Genomic DNA, 14,975 nt, shown 5'->3' with positions numbered 1-14,975 from the left:
ATATTATATACTCACTCTATTATTAAATTGTGTGTTTATTTGATCGGACACGGATATTAAATTAAAAGAAAAAGTAAATTTATTTTTTTTACTTTTTAGGGCAAAAAAAAAAAGAAAAAAAAAATTGTAATATCTTCGTTCGGCTACAAAGTAAACAAATATTTTTGTACGGAATTTAATAGATAACAGTATCTTAATTGTAGTGGATTATAGTACTAGTATAATGATATTTTTGTCATTTATTTTTTTTTAAAGTAATAATGTGATATAAAATATAATTATTTATAAAAAAAATTGAAAATTTAATAAAATGGTTACAACAACTCAAAATAAAAATCTGTATATTTTTTGATCGGACAGAAAGAATATTTTTTTATTAAGAAAAATAAAAATAAATTTAGATAACTATACAACATAACAATAATAATAATAAATTTAAATAACAAAAGAGTATATATAATTTTTCCACACACATTATCTACTTATGGACCATAAACCTAGAAAAATACATACTTCTTCAACATCCCACAACGGTCACATATTATTTCGACAGGCAAATCATTATTATTATTCAGCCGAGTATCGCAAATCCAATCAAGTCACGACACGTGTACGGTCAAGATTACAGGGAGCATTCCTTATTCCCCTGCGTTTTAGTGCAATAGTCATAGACCATGTACTTAGATCGATACTCCTTCATTAGGCGTTTCTCGGCAGGGCTGAGGTCCCAATACTTCTCCTGGTTCCAAAAGTACTCCTTCGAACCGCAGTCGCCGGTCACCGGGCAGGCGTCGAACCCGAAATCTCGATATCGGGTCACATAAGGGGCCTTGCCCCAGTCCACCTCCCCTGCCCAATTTGCATTCCATATGGTGGCCTCTACGTGTAACGGCTTGTCCGGATACGGTATCCCTTTATCCATCATGTTCTTGAATACTCGTATCGGAATATTGTCCACGTAGAATCTGAATACATATATATATATATATATATGTGTGTAGTTATTACATCTTAGGATTGCATATTTATTTTTATTGAATTAAAGATTTAAATTAAATATAAATTTACTATTAGAATTTAAAAAATATGATTTAATTACTTTTTTTGTCAGTCAAAATTTATGTTCAAATATTTGGACCTGTATTTTAACGAGAGTGAATAATAATTATTATTATTTTATCTTTATATAATTAAAAAGTAAAATAATACACTCTCTTGTTTGAAATATTTACACAACATTTATTGAACAGAAAAATTATTTAATAATAGTATTTTAATATATAAGTTGAATAGATAAAAAATTAAAATGAAGTATTGTGAATATTTATTATATTTTTTATAAAAAATAGTGAAGTAAACAGATAAATAACGACAAATTAATTATTTATTTGTTAAAATATGAATACAAAAAATGTGAGTAGATAAATTCTTTTTATTATAAATAGACTATGTATAAATTTAACATATATCTTCTAAAAAAAATTGATATTATCCAAGATAGGATGAAAGAAGTGTAATTTGAAACTAAAAAGATCTTAATAATATTTTTTATGACAAATTCAAAAAGTAAAGTAAATATAAATTTTAGTAGAAAAAATAATATTCCCTCTGTCCCAAAAGAGACGTGGGTATAAATTAGAATGTAAAAGACTAGAATGCCCTTATTTTGAAGGATTTTAAAAAGTAGGTTAGAGTAATAATTAGGGATAAAAGTATGAATAATTTTGTTATAAAGTGGAAATCACGGTTACTAAATAAGGAAACAGAACAATTGTTTTGGGACGGACAAAAATGAAAAAACAAAGACAACTATTTTGGGACGGAGGAAGTAATGAAATATCCTTACACTATCTGGTGAGAATTCCAGAGAAAATCGTAACTATGAAAATCTTGGGATGGATCAAACCATAGGCGAAATCTTTGTTCCCGATGGCCCATGTCATCATTGTAAACATTGGTTTGTAGAGTGCCGTTGGATCCGAGGAACTCAAAGTCGATCTCAAAATGACTTCCGGGGTTTTGCCCATACCCTGGCACTGAATACAGCTGATTGATCCACATATATAAAGATCAAACAACGCTATAGCTATAATCATAGTCATATGAAATAATAATACACGACATTATTATTACAAAATTTTACATAGAAGTTCGGAACAATGCCGCCTGATTTCTTCTCTGGAACCTTCATCTGTATATGAAACTTGCCCGAACTGTAATCCAATTTTGACCTAAATCCACAGCCTTTATACATATACATACATATGTAATAATTAATTAAATATATAGAGCTTTGTATATTTTGATGTTTTCTAAATAAAATAATGATCGACCTGAGGATTGATCGAACTTAAGTTCCACTTCAGTTCCTTGGGGATTGACCGTGAGATGATCAAATCCCCATAGAGGAGTGTAGTATGTTTGAAAACGATTATCATTTGCACTTTGTACTAATATTACAAAACTACAAATTGCAATAAAACTAATTGTAACAAAATGAGCAGCCATAGACTATGTATATTAATGTAATTAATTCTATTACATTTGTGTATATATATATATATATAGTTTTTTTTTCTTTTTAATTTCTCTTGTTTGCATTGTATTTTGGGGAAATGAGAGTTAATTTTATTTTCCTTATTAATTCTTGAGGGTATGGATTTTATGCCCACATTAATTGTCCTTCTCGTCTCCACATTCAAAGCAATATTTCATATCTGCATTTAGGATAATTATATTACTGTGAAATATAACTTAATAATTGTAAATTAAATTACAAGTTAAGTAAAAATTTGCACACCAGAAATCAAGGCACGCCTCTCTGTATTATATTGGGGTGAAATTGATAATATTTTAAAATACAAGGGTGTGTTGAAAGATTTCTCGAGTTTGTTCTCACATTGATAATATATTGTGTATTATTTTTTTTTCGTATTTAATTTACTTTAATTTAAGCAATACAAATTTTCAATTCATTACAACCATATCATCATTTCCTTTCGTATTTAATTTATTTAAATAAATCATATCAAACGTCCTACTTTATATAATTACATATTGTGGTCAAACATTTTCGAATGTGCAAAACATATCCAAACAGATCCTAAATTATTTTAAGGGACTAAGTCATGCATATATACGTATGGCTTAATGTAGTAAGGCATTTAATACGGTAGTTGCAATTACAGGCCCTAGTAGAAATTTAGGAGCAAGTCAAATCGACACCAAATAAAATAAAAAATAAATTATAATTTAATATACATATATATTTCATTAAACTAATCCCATTTTAAAATTTGATTTCAAGCGTTTTATTAGACAAACTTCATTGAAATCCTCGACCATGTCCATACACAAAACCCCTTACCATTTCTTACACAGTGAAAAAGGAGCTTCAAACTAAACATACTCATTCATTACACATGAAATTAAAACTTGAAATGTAATTTAATATAAAAATATATATTTAATTTAATGTTTTTATTAAATAAATATATATATAAACAGTGGAGTTGACCTTCCAATTCTACATCCAAACACACTAAAATTCTCATTCAATTTCCTATTCGATAGCGACACGAACTCAATTATTGTTGATCAAGAATCTCCCATTTTTAATTTTCAACTCATAATCCATAAAACTTTTCTTATCCACGTGATTAACGTTTCAACCGTCGATGCGGCGTTGGGAGGAGTAAGTCGTCCCATCCGACGGTCGAGATCGATTCAAAGACCGGCTCGGCGTTTTAGTCAGCGGTTTGACTTTGACCAAGTGTGGAAAGAACCTGGGAAGCGTCTCCAGTCATTTGCTGTCCGTATAAATACTCGACGTTTTCCACTTCGACATTCGAAAAACCAAAAAACGAGAAAAGTTCTTCGATTCAATCCGAAATTGTTGTAAAAATGGCGACGGCAGATGAAATGTCGGCTATTGAACGAATTAGGGTTCATCTGTTGGGCGATTTTCCCCCTTCTGTGCTCACCAATGGCGGAGTCACGTGCAATTGCGGAGTCACCTGCAGCAGCGTGAATTCGTCGGCTTCGATCTCCGATTCCGATTCCGATTCGGCGAATTCGCGACTTTCGACGTGCGATTCGGTGTTTTCCGGTGACGGGAGAAGTCTGCCGGCGTCGGGGTCGCTGCCAGTCGGAGCTCCGGCCACGGCGGAGAAGTGTGAGTGGATTGAGTTCGGCGGCGAGGGGCGGCGCTACAGGGGGGTGAGGAGGCGGCCGTGGGGGAAGTACGCGGCGGAGATTCGTGACCCCACGCGCCGCGGGTCGCGATTGTGGTTGGGGACGTTTGACACGGCGGTGGGGGCGGCGAAGGCGTATGATAGAGCGGCCTTTAATATGCGGGGGAGCAAGGCGATTTTGAATTTCCCGCTGGAGATTCAGATGGAGGCGGAGAGGGCTGCCGGCGGCGGAGGCAAGCGGCGGAGAGAGGAGGAGGGCGTGGAAAACCGGCGGCTGACGGAGGCGGAATGGACGTCGTCCTCCTGTGTGCACTTACCGTTAATTACTCCTCTGAATTTAATTTGAAATTGAAATTTTAGGATATGTTTAGTCATGTTTTTGTTATTATTTTGAAGTAAAAAAATAAATAAATACATTAGATAGATACTGAATATTACGTTACGAGTTCATTTTTCTTTTTTATTATTTATATGTTCGTCATCTTATACATTCATTTTTTTATTGTATTCTTCTATACAGTTCATAAAATTATTGTAAATGTAAGAGAAAAAAATATGATATGTTCCCTCAATATTTTTTTAGGTAGAACGTTTTTTCATTAATATTAATTAAAAATTACAGTATATACAAATTAACCTACTCATTCACAAAAAATCTTTAATTTTATAAAAGTATTATGTTTTTTATTTAACATAAAAAAATATATATATATATATCTATCAAAAAATACACAAACCCATAATATATATATACACTAACGTAAAAGAATAGCGTACAAATTTATTAATAAGTAAATTGGAACAAAAAAGGTTATAAAGGAACACATACTTCATTGTTTTTAATTTTCTTTTATTTAATTTAATTTTTTTTTTTTGGTCTCAAATATTAAATGCTCATCATTCCAAACAAACAAATACAAAAAAAAATTTACAAAAAGAGTGGATAAAGATATTATTGAGGAAATTCTTTTAAAAAATGTAAAATATTTATTATTTGTTGAAATAGTTGGGTGTGTTTGTTTGGGAATTTTGATTTTGAGTTGGGATTTGAATATTAAAATTTTTGAATTTGAATAGTTGTACGATGTGATATAAATAGGTGTTGATGTCATGTTTTGAATATAAAATTGATTTTTAGTATAATATAAAAAATGAAAAATAGATGTTTGATTTGATATTTTTAGGGAGAAAAAAATGGGATAAACAGTGTATTTAAAATTCAATCCCCCAAACAAACGCACCCGTACTATACATAAGTTTAATAAACAATCAAAAAATTAAAAAAAATGGTATAATTTTGATGGACAAAAAAGAATATGTTCTAAAAGGATTATGAAAAACATGATGTATATGATATAACAAATACAAAAATATGTAATAATAATTTGAATGAAAAAAATAATTAATAATTTCTCTTTGATTTTTTTTTCCTATTATTTTTTAAAGATACGAATGGTGAAACCCAACATGAATGTTTTGAGAGGGTGTTTTTGTTTGTTTTTGCATTTCTGTATTTTTGAAATATATAATTTACAAACATATGTTTATTAAAAATACTAAATTTTATGTATTACACTATATATTTTTAATCATAATATTATATTTAATATTTTAATAAAATTTTAATTCAAAACACAAAACACAAAACAAAAACACACCTAAATATATAGTCGGTAATTTATACACATTTTTTTTTTAAGGAAAAAATACCACATTAAAACAGACAAAATAACTAATGAGACGAAAAGGCTTATAATACTTTTTTCGGTAGGCTCCAAAACTCTATGTAATGTTCATATATCAATAATATTGATGCAAATAATTATAAATTTGATGATAATCATAAATTATTATTGATTAGTGGGAGTATATAAAATAATTTTGATATTTTTATTTTTAAATTTAAATATAAATTAATTGTACATGTAATATAATATTTTTGTAATAAAAATGATAGTTTAAATCGAGATAAATGAAATATTATATAGAATCAAAACAACGTGGAAACACAACTTGACAATATTCCCACGACCGTCGCGGCAGGAATCCGTAGAGTTGGCAGTATTCGAACAAGAACTATGATGGTACGAGAAACAAACCTCCAAAACCATAAAAGAAAACAAACTTAAAGAAGACACAAAATGACAAAATGCGTGATCCGACAAGGATGTGTTTGTTACTTTGGTCTTAAAATTTTATATGGAAGAGGCAAAGTGCATATTATCCTTATTATTGTTGCTCGATGATATCAGAGTTATGTAAAGAATCCCTTACAGACAGGCTGTGTTATTGTCGTGATTTTTTGTAATATTTTACTATTTATTAATCCCCCTCTCACATTAATACGAACATATTAATGTAGATAAGCAGTTAGGTAAAATATAATTAGTAAGTAATTAAAAAATATATTAGTAAAAATAGTTATTGTATAGTAAAAATAATTATAAATTATGATTAAGATAACTAAATGTAATTTTTTGTAATATTTTACTATTTATTACTCTCTACATCACATTAATATGAACATATTAATGTAGATACATAAATTTAGATAAAATATAATTAGTAAATAATTACAAAATATATTAGTAAAAATAGTTATTGTATAGTAAAAATAATTATAGATTAAAATTAAGATAACTAAATATTTTAATTAAGATTAAAAAATTTAAAATTTAAAATGTGATTAAAGTGTATAATCATATTTGTAAAACGAACTAAAATAAGAAATATAGACAAATTATGTGGAACGGAGAAGTGCTTACTTTGAAAAATCTAATCTCAATTTTTTATAAAAATATAAAAAAAATTGGACTAAATTTATTGGAGGAAAATAGTATTATAACTTTAAAAAATATTAAATTATATATTTATTTTTATTTTTTATTATATTACTCGTTCCGTCCCACATACCATGTCCACGTTGCCGTTTCTGTCCGTCCCACATACCACGTCACTTTCTTCTTTGGAAAATGATTACACACTTTAATCTCATTTTAAAATTTTAAATTTTATTTTTTTTAATTTTAATTAAACTAATTAGTTATCTTAATCTTAATTTATAATTATTTATATTGTAGGATAATTATTTTACTAATAAATTTTTAATTATCTACTAATTACATCCCTCCTAAAATACAGTATCTACAGTGTAGCAGACACGGTATATGAAACGGAGGGAGTAAAATTTTATTTTATATTCAAAATATTGTATACACTTTTTATATAATGCCAAATAAACACTTGTTAATGTTGCATGCCTAAATACTTTTCATTTTAAGACGTCTATAACCTATTCTAAAAATCCCATTGGATCTTTTGTCCAAAAGTAAATGTTTGGGTTTATTTAGTTATAGGTATAAAAATATTTAATTATGATTTATTATATAATACATATGTTTTTCAAAATAAAACATCTCATATAAACAACTACTAAAAAAAATCAAACTAAAAAAAAAAAAAGTACATCCTAGACATCTGATGAATATAATATTAGATATTTTTTATAATATTTTAAATAATACTAATAGATATTTTATTTTTCAAACATATATATATATATGTAAGCACACTTACAACTATCATATTTATTTTAAAATTGTATTGTTAAATAATATAAACAAAATATATCGTGTATTCCTGTGCTATATTTACTTATTTTAAATATAATATCTTTCTTTAGAAAGATTAATAGGTTAAAAAAAAACACAAATAATCATCTACTCCTAATTGAAATAAATACTAAAATAAAATAAAAATATATTGAAAAAAAATTAAAAAAATGAACAAACATTCTACTCCTAATTGAAATAAATAATAATAAAAAAAAAATAAAGAAATATGAGTGTGAAATGGATAAGGTACAGTACGGCATAGTACATTGTACTGTATGGATATCCACAGTTTTGTCCACTTTCGATATTCAGTTTTGTGAAAATACAATTATACCCTCCGAATTGCAGTTGACAGTTTGAAAGAATCCCACGCGGCCACGCCTATGATTATCGTTGTGGAAGGTGGGGCCCGTGGGGATTGATCTGGAGTGTGTGGTCCCGGGAGCTAGGGAGAAAACAAAAGGGATATCAGTTGAGTTTGTCATCGGCTTCGTTTTGGTGCTTTCTTAATTCTCATATCCAATGTGATGCTTTGTTTTGCGGAGTTTCAGAGGGCAAATCTTCGTCTTCCACGAAGGCTCAGTGCTGGCAATTTCAATTGTTTGTGTTTGTAAGTGCCATGGAAGAAGATACAAACAATGCGCGGAATTGTATATATGTAGTATTCAACAGATGCTGCTGCATCCCCTGTTCGTTTGTTCGCTGGAATCATTTCAGCAGCTCAAGCGAAGTGGATTCGTTCATTTCAATCCGTAGATTGAAGTGCTAGTCGGGTAAATTTATGCGTCATACTTAGGGCTCTAATTTTGGGAACAGAGAAACAATTGCTTGTTGTAGTCTCTGTACTTTCTTAGATGCTTGATTTGTGATTATTGCAGAGTCGTCTTCACTTGGAAGCACAATCCATCCAGGTGAAATGGACTCGGATAGAACTAATGTAAACTTGGAAGGCATTGTTAATGAAACGGTTGATTTGGTAATTCCTTATTTCTTTGGTTGTTTGGGAATGGTAAAAGTTTTCCTTGGCTGATTTTACTGAGAAGTTTGGGTTATAGTTGTTTTTTAACTGCTCATCCTGAGATTCAATGCCAGTTGATCTGTATGCATTAGGTTGATATATAAGAACAAATTAAAACCTGATAGATAACTCCCTTGAATTGATATACGATATGGACACTGATGTCTTACTCAACTCCGCATTGCATATAAGTTACCAAGCTAAAGATGGATTTGAATTTGTTGGAAGAGAATGCTGGCAAAGGTGATTATATATAATATAGGGGCCAAAGTATAGTATCATGGGTAATTGGTTTATCTGGATAGAATGGAAGGTTATTACTGTCACGCGAATCCCATGTAAAATTGTAGAATGTTTCTTGGCAGGAGAATATCCCCATAGAAGAAGTTTTTGAGAACTTGAAATGTACAGAGGAGGGGTTGAGCTCTGTGGAGGTTCAGAGACGATTGGAACTGTTTGGGTATAATAAACTAGAGGAGAAAAAGGTACCTAATGGCTTGTTCTTCTTTGCTTCATCAATTCTTATCCTATCGTCTACAAGAAATCATATCATTTTAATTTGATCTGTGGCTGAATAATTATTAAGATTCTATTACTGTTTCTCAGGAGAGCAAAATCCTCAAGTTTCTTGGATTTATGTGGAATCCGCTATCATGGGTTATGGAAGCAGCAGCCATCATGGCTATCGCCATTCCCCATCAGAAGGTACACTCTAATAACAATTGGTGTTCTATGCATTTACTCATGCTGATATGAAAAAAAAAAATTGTGCAGAAAAATAGAGTTGATTACAGTGATTTTATTGGTATTGTGGGTCTTCTACTCGTCAATTCAACTATTAGTTTTATAGAGGAAAACAATGCTGGAAATGCTGCTGCAGCTCTCATGGCTCGCCTGGCTCCCAAGGCTAAGGTTAGGTTTCCAGAAAGCTTGAAAGTATATCAAGTTTCTAATATCATACTCCTTTATGAAGCCAATTTGTAATTGTATGAGTTTGTATGTTCAGGTTCTGCGTGATGGAAAATGGAACGAAGAAGATGCATCAGTCTTGGTTCCTGGAGATATTGTTAGCATTAAACTAGGAGATATAATTCCTGCTGATGCAAGGCTACTCCAAGGAGATCCATTGAAAATTGACCAGGTATATTTCAATTATTTCACTGGCTACCTCGTTTACTTTGGTTTGAAACATCTAATTGCCAAAGCTGCCTGGAAAGTTTTAACAGGACACAGAACAATATTATGCCATGGTTCATAGGTTAATGCATTAAGCACATTGCTTAATAGAAAACCTTGAATCATATATATACCGCTGTTTTCTACATGCATATTCAAATTCGAATTGTGGCATGACAGGTATGACTCATTGAGATGTATTGATGTTCACAACCCAAAAAAATATTCAAATCAAGGAAGAACATATTTTTGTCAAGATATTTGAAGAGAATTCATATTCTTAACTAAAGGAGCCGATAGAATTTATCTAGTATAAGTAACCATCTCAGCATTGAGTCAAGGCTATTCACATAGATACGAGTTTATAGGAAAGCCATTGGTCTCTGATTTTTTCTTCTGTTCTCAGTCTGCTTTAACAGGGGAGTCACTCCCAGTAACAAAGAATCCTGGTGATGGAGTTTATTCAGGGTCCACTTGTAAACAAGGTGAAATTGAAGCTGTTGTTATTGCTACTGGAGTGCATACTTTCTTTGGAAAGGCAGCTCATCTTGTGGAAAACACAACACATGTTGGGCATTTTCAGAAGGTTGATTTTCAGAAGCTCTTACTTCATTTTATCGTGGATTATTCTTTACTCATGCTTTAAAGGACACATTAACAGGTGATGTGACATTGACCATACTCCTTTTTATTGATAATTCAGGTATTGACTTCCATTGGTAACTTCTGTATCTGCTCAATTGCCACTGGAATGATTATTGAAATCATTGTGTTATTTGCGCACCAAAAGAGAACTTCTCGTGAAGCCGTAGATAACCTTCTTGTTCTATTAATTGGTGGCATCCCCATTGCGATGCCTACAGTTCTTTCTGTCACCATGGCTATTGGCTCTCACCGCCTCTCCCAGCAGGTAATTAAAATAGCTTCTGATGCAAAATTTGAGGAAAAAATCATGTTAAATGGAGGACTGTAAAGACAACTTATGGACTTTCCCATGTTTTCAGGGTGCCATAACCAAAAGAATGACAGCAATCGAGGAAATGGCTGGGATGGACGTTTTGTGCAGTGATAAAACCGGAACTCTAACTCTCAACAAACTGACTGTGGATAAAAATATAATTGAGGTAGTATCAGCAGTACATTCAGAATCTTCCTCAAACTTTTCTTACGATATCTTCCATGAGATTTAAGAACTTTTCTTGTGTTCATTCAGGTTTTCACAAAAGATGTCGACAGAGACATGGTTGTCTTGATGGCAGCAAGAGCCTCTAGGTTGGAAAATCAAGATGCGATTGATTGTGCAATAGTTTCTATGTTAGATGATCCTAAAGAGGTACTTATATCTAAATAATCCTAAACTCTGATTTAAATGATAGTTCTTTTACATGTTCCTTTTGATATGTTGATGTTATATTTCCTTGGTTTTCTGAGTTTCTTACTGTCTCATCTAAACATTTTTGAATCGATGAAAGGCGCGAGCTGGAATTACAGAAGTTCACTTCCTTCCGTTCAACCCAACTGATAAGAGGACTGCACTTACCTACCTAGACAGCAATGGTAAAATGCATAGAGTGAGCAAAGGTGCCCCAGAGCAGGTATGCAGATGAAGTAAACCAATGAAAATGTGAAATATATGAGCATTATTAATATTAATAACAGAATAAAACATCACTTATTGGCGCACGTTTCGGACATGATCCATTATACTAGTATTGTGTTTCTGGAGTGGACCTCTCTGCTCTTGCACCATTATCATGCCACAAGAGATCACACTAATCTAACAAGTGATTTAAGCATCAAATAATGCAACCCTGAAATTTTACAAATGAGTTCTAATTCTTTCTATTAATGCAGATTCTAAACCTGTCTTGGAACAAAGAAGGTATTGCTAGTAAAGTGCATTCGATCATTGATAAATTTGCTGAAAGAGGTCTCCGGTCACTTGCAGTTGCTCGCCAGGTTTCTTATTTATATTATTCTACTTAACTATGCTTCTTGGTCATCATGTTTTGAAGCAAGTGTAAATTTCCCACAGGAAGTGCCCGAGGGAACAAAAGAAAGTCCAGGTGGACCTTGGGAATTTGTTGGTCTTCTCCCTCTCTTTGATCCACCTCGTCATGACAGTGCAGAGACTATCAGAAGAGCTCTAAATCTCGGAGTTAGTGTGAAGATGATTACAGGTGTGATTTGCGGTTAAAATATATTTCATTTATCTTGTATTTCTGTTCCTCTATAAACAAATATTTGCTGGTATATTTTTTTCAGGTGACCAATTATCTATTGCAAAGGAAACTGGGAGGCGTCTTGGAATGGGAACAAACATGTACCCTTCTTCATCGCTGCTCGGGGATAATAAAGATTCATCAGTTGCAGCTCTACCAGTTGAAGAACTCATTGAGAAAGCAGATGGCTTTGCTGGAGTTTTTCCAGGTGATGATCTCAATTGTGGCATGGACCTTCAACCCTTCTTCAGTGCTGTATAATGATGGAATCTCCTTTATTCATTGCAGAGCATAAGTATGAGATTGTCAAGATTTTACAGACCCGAAAACACATTTGTGGGATGACTGGTGATGGGGTCAATGATGCTCCTGCATTAAAGATTGCTGATATAGGAATTGCTGTTGCAGATGCAACAGATGCCGCCCGGAGTGCCTCTGATATCGTTCTGACTGAACCAGGGCTGAGTGTCATTATCAGTGCTGTATTGACAAGCCGTGCCATTTTCCAGAGAATGAAAAATTACACTGTAAGATGAAAAAACTTATTCCGCCTAGACGAAAACAGTTTGTATCTGAACTATTGTGAACTATTTCTCTATTCTCTACAGATATACGCCGTCTCCATCACAATACGTATCGTGGTAAGCTGCTGCTTGTAGTTATCATTCCAGACCTAATCTATTATACCAAAACTTAAATGCTGAAACGGCTCGTGTTGATTTGGTTATATCTTCTTTAACAGCTGGGGTTCTTGTTATTGACTTCATTTTGGAAATTCGACTTTCCACCATTCATGGTTCTTGTCATTGCCATTCTTAATGATGGTAAGTTTTCACATTCTTCTGACTTGGTACCCATGCTTGAATATCGATTAAAGTTATGCTGACATGAAGCCTTTTGTCACAATATTCCAAAGCACTCTTTTATTTTTAAGTTTTTCTAATTTGCTAAAGTTATCTCTAGGCACCATTATGACTATATCAAAAGACAGAGTGAAGCCATCTCCGATGCCCGACAGCTGGAAACTGAGCGAAATTTTTGCAACTGGGATTATTCTGGGAAGTTATCTTGCTCTGATGACTGTTCTTTTTTTCTACATCGCCTTTGATACGAGCTTTTTTGCAGTAAGTACTCCTCTTTCAGTCATCTTTCTTCGACTAATATTCTTTCACAAGCATTTCCTTAGACTAATGGCAATTTTCTTTTGAATCCATTATTCGATCTTTTATCTATCAGGACCATTTTAATGTAGAAGATTTTAGCAAGCACAACGGTAGTCTACTAGACAAAGGCTCAAAGGTATTGAAAGACAAGCTATCATCCGCAATTTATCTCCAAGTTAGCACCATCAGCCAGGCGTTGATATTCGTCACTCGCTCCCAAGGATGGTCTTTCATGGAAAGACCCGGTCTTCTTCTAGTTTGCGCCTTTATCATAGCACAATTGGTGAGACTATATCGGTTTTGTTGAATTGACTCCGGATAGTCCAAAATGTTTTCTGATGCATCCGCATTGCAACTGCAGGTGGCAACTCTACTATCAGCCCTGGTGACATCTGATACGCTCGGAATCAGGAGCATCGGATGGGGATGGACTGGCGTGATTTGGCTGTTCAACATTGTAACCTACATATTCCTCGATCCCATCAAATTTGCTGTTCGATATTCTTTGAGCGGGAAAGCTTGGGGATTGTTGCTAAACCAGAAGGTCGGTGAAACAAAAACACTACATAACATCATCATTATCGTTTCGAAATTCTGTTTCATGGCTATTTTGTATTGCCAGACTGCCTTCACCTCCCAGAATGACTTCGGTAAGGAAGCCCGGGAAGCTGCATGGGCAACCGAACAACGCACTCGCCACGGCCTTCAGTCAGTAGAAGCCAAATCATTTGTCGAAAACAAGCACACATTTAGGGACATGAATATCATGGCTGAGGATGCAAGAAGGCGCGCCGAAGTCGCAAGGTGTGTCCATTCATTCGTATGCATTTCTTTTTTATTAATACGATCATCGATCTTAACTGCACGGTTTTGCCCTGAGACTGTGGCTACAAATGCACTGATTTCTTTGCCGGTGCTTGTAGGTTGCGGGAGCTCCACACATTGAAAGGAAAGGTCGAATCTTTCGCTAGGCTCAAGGGGCTTGACCTCGAGGTGAACTCACATTACACCGTCTGATCTGATCGATCAATCGCCAACATTCGACACACCTCCTACTCGTGTTTCTTCGCTCGTATCATCCTCGGCCATCTTGCCGGATAATTATCCGTAGCTCTTCATCATCCATGCTGAGGATATCTGCACAAGAGAGCCAATAAACAGCATCATCATCTCTCTCTCTCTCACTCTATATATATATATATACATATACTCATATATTGTTTCTTTGCAGTAGTAGGATAGTTGTTGCTCCATTTTTATGATGTTAGGGGTGAACGGCACAAGCTAATAAGCTATATAATGTGTAGCTTTTGGTTGCTACCGGAGGATACATTGTTGCTTATTTCCTTTAGCAAATAAAACTCAGTACCTAAGGATGGCCAGTGGGTGGAGTGAACTCGTGACTTCGAAGTCATTGGTTTAAATTTTGATGTTCTCAAATCTATTTGTCACACATGATATATTTAGCATAACTTATCTTGTCGAATTTAATTTGTAGAATATTAGATTCGGACAAAGATTTACCTAGAGGGCACTGATTCGATGGCGGAAATTCCGACGTTATTAAGAAAAAAAGTAAAGGAGTTCTC

The 14,975-nt window shown here is 33.1% G+C and overlaps 3 protein-coding genes across 3 annotated transcripts; 2 read left to right on the top strand and 1 right to left on the bottom strand.

The window, feature by feature from the left end:
* Positions 1–622: 622 nt before the first annotated feature.
* On the bottom strand, positions 623–2,508 carry LOC127240471 (xyloglucan endotransglucosylase/hydrolase protein 3-like). Its single transcript, XM_051259178.1, has 4 exons — positions 2,334–2,508; positions 2,144–2,244; positions 1,847–2,046; positions 623–965 (listed from the first exon to the last, which is right to left on the bottom strand). The coding sequence occupies exons 1-4, from the start codon at positions 2,506–2,508 to the stop codon at positions 623–625; spliced, it is 819 nt and encodes a 272-aa protein (XP_051115135.1).
* A 1,352-nt stretch (positions 2,509–3,860) lies between these two features.
* Positions 3,861–4,688, top strand: LOC127240401 (ethylene-responsive transcription factor 5-like). The gene has a single exon (XM_051259074.1). The coding sequence runs from the start codon at positions 3,904–3,906 to the stop codon at positions 4,537–4,539; it is 636 nt and encodes a 211-aa protein (XP_051115031.1). The 5' UTR covers positions 3,861–3,903; the 3' UTR covers positions 4,540–4,688.
* A 3,583-nt stretch (positions 4,689–8,271) lies between these two features.
* On the top strand, positions 8,272–14,760 carry LOC127240400 (plasma membrane ATPase 1-like). Its single transcript, XM_051259073.1, has 22 exons — positions 8,272–8,580; positions 8,686–8,783; positions 9,191–9,310; positions 9,432–9,530; positions 9,600–9,737; positions 9,832–9,966; positions 10,408–10,587; positions 10,705–10,911; positions 11,006–11,125; positions 11,215–11,334; positions 11,474–11,596; positions 11,856–11,960; positions 12,037–12,181; positions 12,267–12,431; positions 12,512–12,750; positions 12,832–12,864; positions 12,966–13,047; positions 13,187–13,347; positions 13,460–13,669; positions 13,748–13,930; positions 14,009–14,190; positions 14,310–14,760. The coding sequence occupies exons 2-22, from the start codon at positions 8,724–8,726 to the stop codon at positions 14,401–14,403; spliced, it is 2,901 nt and encodes a 966-aa protein (XP_051115030.1). The 5' UTR covers positions 8,272–8,580; positions 8,686–8,723; the 3' UTR covers positions 14,404–14,760.
* Positions 14,761–14,975: the final 215 nt, after the last annotated feature.

Source organism: Andrographis paniculata, unplaced genomic scaffold (genome assembly GCF_009805555.1).
Source record: "Andrographis paniculata isolate CXL003 unplaced genomic scaffold, ASM980555v1 Contig79END, whole genome shotgun sequence".
Lineage (NCBI taxonomy): Eukaryota > Viridiplantae > Streptophyta > Magnoliopsida > Lamiales > Acanthaceae > Andrographis > Andrographis paniculata.
This window is presented reverse-complemented; position numbering and strand designations above follow the sequence as displayed.